General features: G+C 37.5%; 1 protein-coding gene across 2 annotated transcripts; it reads right to left on the bottom strand.

Annotated features, from left to right (window-relative positions):
* Nucleotides 1-3,051: 3,051 nt before the first annotated feature.
* LOC107799904 (uncharacterized) lies at nucleotides 3,052-5,769 on the bottom strand. 2 transcript variants are annotated; one of them, XM_016623032.2, is made up of 3 exons: nucleotides 5,247-5,769; nucleotides 3,864-3,953; nucleotides 3,052-3,433 (listed from the first exon to the last, which is right to left on the bottom strand). In XM_016623032.2, exons 1-2 carry the CDS (start codon nucleotides 5,589-5,591, stop codon nucleotides 3,864-3,866), a joined length of 435 nt encoding a protein of 144 aa, XP_016478518.1. In that variant the 5' UTR covers nucleotides 5,592-5,769; the 3' UTR covers nucleotides 3,052-3,433. The 2 variants fall into 2 exon arrangements, with proteins under 2 accessions (XP_016478518.1, XP_075110738.1); XM_075254637.1 differs by lacking the exon at nucleotides 3,052-3,433 and having other exon boundaries at nucleotides 3,583-3,953; nucleotides 5,247-5,767.
* Nucleotides 5,770-10,340: the final 4,571 nt, after the last annotated feature.

Genomic DNA, 10,340 nt, shown 5'->3' with positions numbered 1-10,340 from the left:
GATGCCCATGAACCCAATTCAAGAGGTTGAAGTGTTCGATGTTTGGGGTGATTTCATGGGCCTATTCGTCAGCTCCTTTGGCAATAAGTACATATTTGTTGTTGTAGACTACGTGTCCAAGTGGGTGAAAGTTGCAGACTACGTGTCCAAGTGGGCCTATTCGTCAGCTCCCCGTTTTGGGACCCAAGAGCTATTATCAGTGACGGAGGTACTCACTTCTATAATCGAGCTTTCGAGAAGTTGCTGGCAAAGTATGATGTGCGCCACAAGGTGGCAACACCATATCATCCTCAGACCAGTGGACAGGTCGCAGTGTCTAATAGAGAGAAAGAGTGTATTGACCTATAAACACCACAAGAACTGATTGGGCGAAAAAGCTAGATGATGCACTCTGGGCCTATAGAACTGCTTTTAAAACACCAATTGGTATGTAAACATATAAGTTAGCATTCGGGAAGGCCTGCCACTTAGTAGTGAAACTTGAACATAGTGCTTGGTGGGCACTGAAATAGCTGAATCTAGACATTGAGGCTGCGGGCACAACAAGAATCATAGAATTGCATGAGCTCGACGAGTTCCGATATCTGGCTTTTGAAAGCACAAGGTTGTACAAGGAAAGGATGAAGAGGTTGCACAACCAGAATATTGTTGAGCAACATTTCAACCCCGGGGACATGGTATTGCTCTATAACTCAAGATTGAGGCTATTTCCGGGTAAGCTCAAGTCACGATGGTCTGACCCATTTCGAGTGGTCGAAGTATTCCCTTCAGCGGCTGTAGAGATTGCCTCAGAGAAAGACTCTCATACATTTAGAGTCAATGGGCAGAGATTGAAACTATATGTAAAGCATGAATGAACCAAAGGAAGTGTCAAAGATCCACCTGACTGAACCTCAGAGGTCGAGCGAGCCTTAAATGTGCTTATCTGCGTCGTACCGCGACATTAAATCAGGCGCTGCATGGGAGGCAACCCATTGATGCTAGTTGTTGTAATTTTGAGTTAAGGAAAGTACTAACCAATACAGGTAAGCTTGGGCAAGTGACAAGTCCATCGGAAGCGGAAAGAACAGGTGAAAAATATGAAAAAATCATTCCTAGGAGCGCGCGGAGCGCTACCCACCACGCTACAGGCTACGCATATGGGCAAGTGTTCTGCCTCAGCTCCAAAACACTAGCGCGGCCGCGCTACAGAACGTGATCGCGCTAGTCCAGTTCCGGAAAAATAAAGTTCAAGGGTAAACTTGGAAGTTCTGGGGCAATTCCACAAAACCTAAAAGAGGTCCAACTCGCCCAAAGGAGGATTATCAAGGTTTGGATAACTGACTTCAACATAGAGTTCTTCATTTCTTCCTTTTGTATTTTACCATTTGTGATTAATTTGGCTATTGTTATGATGAACACTAGTACCAGTAGCTAAATATTTAGTCTAAGGTTTTGATGGAACCTATTGAAGGATGATGAACTTCTTGTTATGTTAATATAGATTGTTTGGTTTAATCTCTATTTGTGTCAACTACGTTCTTGTTGTAGTTAATTGATAGGATCCTCAATTAGTTGTGCCTATTTAGTATGTATTACTTGGGAGAGAGTGCATATTTAGGTAATTGTTGAACAACACCACTCCCAAAGTATATGAGGAATCAATAACCGAGGGTTTAAAGGTGGGACTAGGGATAACAAAACCTTGGGTGCGATCTAAAGTAAGCTGTAGTAAAAGCCAGCTAGCGTAACTCGGGAGAGTGCGTCTAGTAAATTGTCGTGATTACTCGGGAGAGATTTACGGTAATAAGAGTGCTCATGATCGATAGAGATGATTAGTCAAATCAATATGAAACATAACCAAAAGGGATTCCATCAATAGGGAAAATCACAACCTTAGATCCTTCTCTTAATTGTTTACAACTTAATCATAATTAGTCTTTATTTACTTAATTGCAGTCGATCGTAGTTGGTAAAAATATCCTCAATTGTTATTCAAAACATTTGGGAAGTTGATTACGTAGAATTTAGTGAGTCTGACAAGAGTAATTAATAGGTTAATTCCTTGTGGGTTCGACTCTGGGCGAAATACTCAAATTATATTTGCAATATCTGTTTGTCCTTTTTAATAAGGCATAGTTGGGCGTGATCACTTCCCAATGGCAATCTTTAGGGACCGATGAGGTTTTCTCAATCTTAAAGTCGGAAGTATGATCACATGACCCAGGAACACACTCTTCGATGCGTGGCTAACATCGGTGGCCTGAAGAAGAGGCTTTTTCCTTCTGAGGAACGGTTTTCGATGTTTTCGCCATTTTATAAGAAGTTCAGAGAAAGAAGAAGATAAAACTTGTTGTTTGAAGAGAAGGTTGGCAAACGGGATTTGAAGATTTGGAAAAGTTGAAGGGAGAGGAAGTGCTCGGAAGATTAGAAGAGATTTTGGAAGTAAAGTTTGAGAAAATTATGAAGATGATATTTATAATATTTGATATGGCGGTTCAAAGGCATTAGTGGCCCAGGAATGATCTTGTGAACTATGCAGACGCGACGCTTCAGTCGCCTCCATCATTTACGTCACGAGGATGACGTCATAATTGGTCGAGGTACAAAATTGAAGGCTCGGTTCGTTTCTTCTCATTACTCTCCAAGAAATGAAAGGACTATCTCTATACGGTTGGCTTGCCTGATTTTGCTATTCAATCGAGACTGGGAAATCACGACGAGGGTCAGCCTCGTAGTGGACCGGGCCAGAGTACGAAGACGGGGTTTCAAGTTCAAGAATCAAGGTACCCGTCGAGGTCGAGACCAGCAGCGATCGAGACTAAATATGACCGACTTCGAGTAAAGTGCAATAATGAAAAGGCGAGATATCCGTAAACGGTCGAAGATCACAACGGAAATTCCGGAATAGATCAAATCAAGGGCGGTTATTTGTACCAATCATGGGATTTACTTCCGTAGTTAGAATTGTACCATAATTAGGATTCTTCTATATAAAGGGGAATCTCCATCATTTGTAAACATGTTACATTCATACAAATTAAGGCAATATAATATTTCTCTTTTTCTCTGGTTTATCAACTTGTTGTTCTTTAATTGTTCTTACTTTACTAAGCTCGAGGGTTCATCAGCTCGAGGGCACTGTCCAAGCATTGGTTTGTTTTACATTCTTGTCAATTCTCATCCCTTATCTTTAAGTTAATCAATTAATCTTAGGTGAAATCACGTAACCTTAAAACCACACTACAAGTTTAATTGTTATCCAGTTTTTAGGATAAAGAAAATCCAAATGTTATCCCCTAAATATGAGGGCCATCAATTTCCTCTCGTTCGTTGCTGTTGCTGTTGCTGTTAGCTTCTCTGTACTTATTTCTCCATACAGATCTCACCCGCACATATATTATTACCATAACTCACAATCACATTCAGTGTTTTCTTTTTTCCTTCTGAGAATCTGCAGACATGTACAGCATGGGTTCCAATTAGAATTAAAGGCCTCTAGTTCAAAATTGTTATATATACTCAAGAACGAACCCTTTTCAGTGAAAGTCAAATACATTCTACTCGAGGTTGAAATTTCACCAAAATTGATAATATTCAATGTCATAACTTCTCTTTCATTCTTTTTCTCTTATCAAATTACAGAAACATGGAAGTAAGAGAATAAAATAACAACACAAGATTACATATCAAAAGCAGCAGCTTGACACAATAAGAAAAAACCGTTAGAGAGATATGTTAATGACATAAAGAATGTAGTTACTATGTCTTACCGTGGATGAAAGAATATAGTGAATCAATGCGAGTTAGAAGCCAAAGCAAAATCTTTGCCTTGTTCTAACAAGTCAGAATGAACTTCCATTTGAAGTGTATAACAACTTTACCTAATACGTATCACTTATTAGACGCTTGTGCCGGTTGTAATGTTTCTCAATGAAGACTTTGGAAGCTCCTTCAACAGTTCTGCGCCATGTCTATGCATATGAAAAGAGAAACAAAAAGGATCAAACAGTTTAACTTTACAATTGCAGATGTGAATGGGTAAAACTAACTGATGAAATAAGGATTGTCTCTTATGCACAAGAAGAGAAGACCATTAAGCTCTGCAGGCATATGCTGACAATTGTCTCATGTAGACTCTGCTGATTATAAGTAATTCGAAGCCTTGGAAGAATGAGACTTATCAATATTGTTCAGTATGATAATGCACATTTAACATATCGACATTGTTCACTGTGCAGTATATATCTACAGAATGAGACGTATCGATATTGTTCAGTACATATCTACAGAATGATAATGCACATTTAACATATGGTTTCAATGCCTTTGGTGTCATTGATTAGCAAAATGACAATGAGAATAGGTTTAATCTCATAAGCCTTATTTTCTTTCTTTCTGCAGTCTCTACACCTACATCATCTGGACAAAACAGGACATTTTTGTGATACGGTATCATTCTTTCCATGATAATGTACTACACTGAGCCAACCAGAGGCAAATTTGGGATTTAATATTGGTGAGTTCAACTTTTAAGGCTCTTAGCATTGAATTCATTGTATTTTTTAAATTAAGGGTTCATATCTACTTATTTGTTGCCATTTTAGCATATTTTTACACATAATTTTACACTGCACACTGAAAGTGTTGGGTTCGGATGGACTCTGGAATCACGAGTTGAATGTAATGCAGAAGCACAGCCCATATACTGAATGTGCTGAAGAATCTTTATTAAAGGGCTGTATTTGATGGATTCAATCAACCTGCTATGTTACGTAGTGCCATTCAAATGCAATGCTAATCATTGCCAATCGATTTCGAGTCTATTTCTAGATTCTAGTGCAACAATTCCACGGCCAGTGATGGATGTAGAGCGTTAGTTATTGTTCATCCAAATCCAATAACTTTGACTCGGACCATGTAATGAGAACATTTACTTGAAGTTGAAGTAGAATTCCGAACCCGCACTCATAAAATTCAAAGTCCTCAATTATTGAAGAATCTAAGAACTTCAAAGTCCTCTAGCTAAACAAATGGGAAAAAAGCAAAAGGGGTACCTAAAAAGATAACAAGTGTATCATAAAATTATTGAATTTAACTTATATAAACTATATTGTTAACTTATTGTAACTGGTGACCTGACTTATTTATCAAAATATTCTTTCTACATTGATAACATAAAAGAATTAATACTACTAGTACATTTTCAAATATATGAACTAGGACAGCAAAAGTATTAGAATGTCAAGAAATTGTGGAAATCTAACCTTCTCAATAGTACCCAAAAAGGATCTGTTCTTGAAATCCTTAGCTCTAATCTTAGCTTTTCCAATACCTAAACGCCGAATCAACGCCACGGATCGTTGAGAACCAGCAGGAGGTAGAAGGGAATTCCTCTCACCCAAAACAGTAGTAGTAGTAGTAGTAGTGCTGCTCCCATTGACAGTGGGTTGTATTCTTTTCCTGCGTTTAGCTAACCTGAGTTCCTTCTTAGCTAAAGCTTTATCTTCTGATTCAGAACCCATCTCTGCAAACTTCCTTAAAAGCTGATCTGATGATGCTTTTGTTACATGCTGAACTGTAGCAGCAGCAGCATTTTCCTTTGTTTCCATTTATGATGATTATAGAAAAAAGAGGCAAATAAATTTGATAGGAGAATAGACAACAAATGAAGAAAACCAAGAATCAAGAAAATGAAAGAGAGAGAGTATTTGAAGATTTGTTTTCAGTACGAAAGTGATGTGAATTGTGGAAGACGAGGTTGTCTGAAAGGCTTAATATGTGGGAAGAATGGACCGTTGGAATGGGCGGTGGAGAAAGAGAATAATGGATTTGAATAATAATGTACGAAGGTGGAAAATAGCCGTTGGGATAAGCAAAACCTATACTTATATTTTTTAACTACTAGTGAAGTTATTAAACATTGGTGTATTTGTTTTGTTTAACGAGATATAAGTTGACTGGTCAATAAGTTGCGCCAAATGGATAATATTTCCAACCATGTACAGTTAAAGTAAATGTAAAAAAGAAGTGTGACCTTGGAAAAGAAAACCACATCTGTGACTAAAAAAAAGAAAAAACAGAATAACTTTTGTTGGTGTTAGTGCATCTTAATATTAAAATTATAATATTAAAATATATTATTTTTGTGAAATAGTAGTTATAAATTAGTAAGAAAGTGGTCATTAATTTGGTGTAACTTGTGAAACCACTAATCCAATGATCTACCACTAATTACCCACTAAAGTTTAAATTTTGTAACCACCAACCATATTCTATAATTTTATTATCCCACTATATTATTATTTATTTTTTGAAAGAGATTCTACACCTATAAATAGTGGTGTTGCTTCCTTGTGTTGGAGATGGAAAAAATTGGTAGTGTGTATGAAAAAAGTGAACTTGGTGTAGTAAAAAAGAGAATTAAGAAAAGAAAATCTAAGTCTCCAACTTATTCTCGACAAAAGATAATATTATTTCTGTTGCAGAAAGATATTCATTTTGGTGGAGCTTTGGACTTAATAACTTGTCCAAAGTTTGTTCGAGTCAAACGACGTTGTCGGGATGTTCTGCGACAAGTCAAGAGTATTATTGCTGGACCGGTGAAGATGTTACCGCAGTGGGCTTGAATCTCCTTTAAGAGAGTAAGATATTTGCGCCTCAGCCTGAAGAATATTTATTTATTTATTTTCATCTTATTTTTCAACTACTTTTAATTTCACCAACACTTTTATACCATAATCATTAGATTATTTATCTCATTTAGAAGGTGGGATAGATAATTCAAGTTATAATTTTTAAAATAACCTAATTTTGAACCAAACTGTCCCTAAAAGGTGGAATAGGTAATACTAGTTATAATCAAAGGTTTATAACCTGATTTTGAAACGGATATTTCATGACTTTTTACAATACTGAAATTAAGAAAGTGTTTTTTATATCTCCACGTGTAAAAGATTGATTCATGTGTTAAAACAAAACAAAAAGATGGAGTCATAAAACTAAAAACAAGTTTGTAATTGATCACAAAGCCTTTTGACCCATAAAACTAAGGTTGAAAGTAGTGACGAGCTGGAATAAAGATCGGAGCCCAACACCAATAGCCAACAACAGTTCATAACAACATAATCAAAGTGCTAAGAGAATTAACTCAGAGATAAAATGCTCAGCTCGTTCACAGTTCCGGAAAAATAGGCATATTTTTCAAGTATATCAGTAAAAACCCAAATCATTTACCAAATGTCACCAAAATATGAGTAAGTTTGTAAAACTGTAATTTTTTCCAAAACTTTTCAATAGGTAAATGTTTCATTATTAAATGTCATGAGAAAAATACATCTTTACGCCTACATGTCAATGTGTATGAGAAGTCATGAATGACGTTATACCGTACAGCATGACGAAAATGCATCTATATGCCTGTATGTCAAGTGTGCATGCCAAATGTAATACAACACAGTGAATGAACCACATGCATATTCTCAGAGTATCAATTTACTCAGTCCTCACAGTCACTCAGTCCTCCCAATCACTCGGCACTTGCTCTCAGCACTCGCAATCGTACTCGCACTCGCACTCAGTAGGTACATGCGCTCACTGTGGGTATGCAGACTCCGGAGGGGCTCGTTCAGCCTAAGCGCTATAATGATTCAATCATGGCATTAATCAATAAAACATGTTGCGGCATGCAGCCCGATTCCATAAATATCATCACAATCTGACACTCGGCCTCACTCACTCATCAATCTCTCTAGTCTCTCAGGCTTACAAGAATTATTATAAACAGCCAAACAAAGATGATATGATGTATCACTAAATGGCAATAGAGGCTGAGTAGGATATGTAAATAATAATTGTGACTGAGTGCATGATTTCAAATTAAGCAAATACTTCAACATGTAGTGTGACCTCTGTAGATCCGAATAGTACCAACATATAGACTAAGCATGATTCCTAACATGATTTGTAGCTCAATTACTCTAGCACGTAGAGATCTCATAGATACAAATGAGATTAGGTAACTACACTCTATCATAGAAATAACCGAGTCACGATTCATACGGTGTACGCCCACACGCCTGTCACCTAGCATGTGCGTCACCTCAACACCAAACACATATTACGTATATTCATAGGTTCATACCCTCAACACCAAGTTTAGAAGTGTTACTTACCTTGAACAAGCCAAATCTAACACCGAGCAAGCCAAACGATGCTCCAAAAATACCATCTTGTGCGTACCGACCTCCGAACGGCTCAAAACTATCTAAGCTCAACTCAAATACGTCAAATAATGCCAAAGGAACAAACCCAATTGATAAAGGTTGAATCTTTAATCAAAAGCTCAAAATCAACCCAAAGGCCAAACCTGAGCTCGTACCTCGGAACCCGACAAAACTCACAAGATTCGACAACCCATTCAAGTACGAGTCCAACCATATTAGTTTCACTCAAATCCGACTCTGAATCGATGTTCAAAAGTAGAAAATTCACTCTAAGAAACTTTAGACAAAAATCACCAATTTTCCTTTCGAAATCATTAATCAAATGCTAAAAAACGAGGATAGATCCACGAAATATAATCAAAACTGAGTTAAGAATGCTTACCCCAATTTGTGTGGTGAAATTCCCCTTCAAAGTTGCCCAAAACTGAGCTCCAAGTCTCAAAAATGAGAAGAAAATGACCAACCCTCGAAAATATAGCTTCTGCCTAGCACTATTCATATCTGCAAAGAAAATAGTCGCTTCTGCGACAATATCACGCTTCTACGACCATAACTAACCAACCAACTCCTCGCACCTACGGAACAATTTTTGCTTCTGCGATATCGCAGGTGCGAGCTCCTCTTCGCTTGTGCGCAAGACCCTGCTTCTGCGCCTAACGATTTTGCTTCTGCGCACACGCAGGTGCACCTCTTCCTCCGTATTTGCGATGATCCCCCAGCCAAGATTGTTTGCGCTTCTGTGACAAATTGTCTGCATCTACGGACTCACATTTGTGTCCATTCTTCTGCAGATGCGAAAACACCAGAACCAACATTCCTTCAACAATGCAACATGTGACAAAATGATCTGAAACTCATCTGAGCCACTCGGGACCTTGTCCAAATATACCAACAAGTTCCATAATATAACACGGATCTACTCAAGGCCTCAAATCACTTTGCACCCCAAATCGAACTTAATGAACTTTTGAACTTTCAACTTCCAAAACTCGTGCCGAAATATATAAAATCAATCCGAAATGAACTCAAATTTTGCACACAAGCCCCAAATGACATAAGGAAGCTATTCCAATTCCTGGAACCACAATCCGAATCTGATATCCTCAAAGTCAACTCTCGGTCAACCTTATGAACTTTTGCAAACCTTCAAATTTTTCAATTTTCACCAATTAGTGTCGAAACCTTCTAGAAATATCCAAATGCAAATCCAGGAATACGCTCGAGTCCAAAGCACTATCTGGACCTAACGGATCCATCAAAACTCCAATTCGAGGTCAAATACTAAAAGTCAAACTTGGTCAATGATAAATGGCCAAAACTATATGATTTTGAGTGTGTTTTCATCTTATTTGTCGTGTGAGTTGTGGGAGATTACATGATATTTGAAGTGAATTATACTCATTACAAATTTCTTATTTGTAGGAGTGAGCTTGAATGATAATGGAGCAAAAGAAATCAAATTATTGCAAAAAGGAGAAAAACTAAAGGAATAGGAGCTCGTCTATTCTCGTGTGTGGCACGAAAACAGATGCGATAAAGGAGAAAAGTGAAGGCACAAAACAGCAAAGTGAAGCAAAGGCACGGATCGGTTCACGAAATGTAAGAATTTCAAAAGCTGAATCCATGTCCATGGGTTGCGTGACGCGTGAAGGCAGACGCGAATTCCAGCTTTTCCCATCCGAAGTAGGATTGAAAAATTCTGCCCCTTAGCAACTCTGAGTGACATAAATACATCAAATAATGACTTTTTAAGGGTTAAAAGATATCTTTGAAGGCAAGAACAAGCAAGGAGCAAAATGAAAGATTCGGAAACGAGTTTTTATCTTTCTCTTCCCTTTTTTCAATTATTGGTGATGATTTCTTATATTGTAGTTGTGAAAACATTTATGAGTAGCTAAACTCTTTATTCTAAGGTTTTATGGAACCTCTTGGGGGAAGAATATTAGTTGCATTTAATATAAATTTGTCATTGGATTTTCTCTACTTGTTCAACTACGTCATTATCGCTGTTGATTGAAGGGCCCTCATTCGGCTATGCCAATTTAGTATGTATTACTTGAAAAAGGGTGCATATTTAGGTAGTTGTTGAACAACATCACTCTTAACGTATATGAGGGATCAATGCGGAGGGTTTAA

The sequence above is a fragment of the Nicotiana tabacum genome, chromosome 6 (assembly GCF_000715075.1).
Source record: "Nicotiana tabacum cultivar K326 chromosome 6, ASM71507v2, whole genome shotgun sequence".
In the NCBI taxonomy this organism is placed as follows: Eukaryota; Viridiplantae; Streptophyta; class Magnoliopsida; order Solanales; family Solanaceae; genus Nicotiana; species Nicotiana tabacum.
Note: the sequence above shows the minus strand (reverse complement) of the source record. Positions and strands in the feature narration are given on the sequence as shown.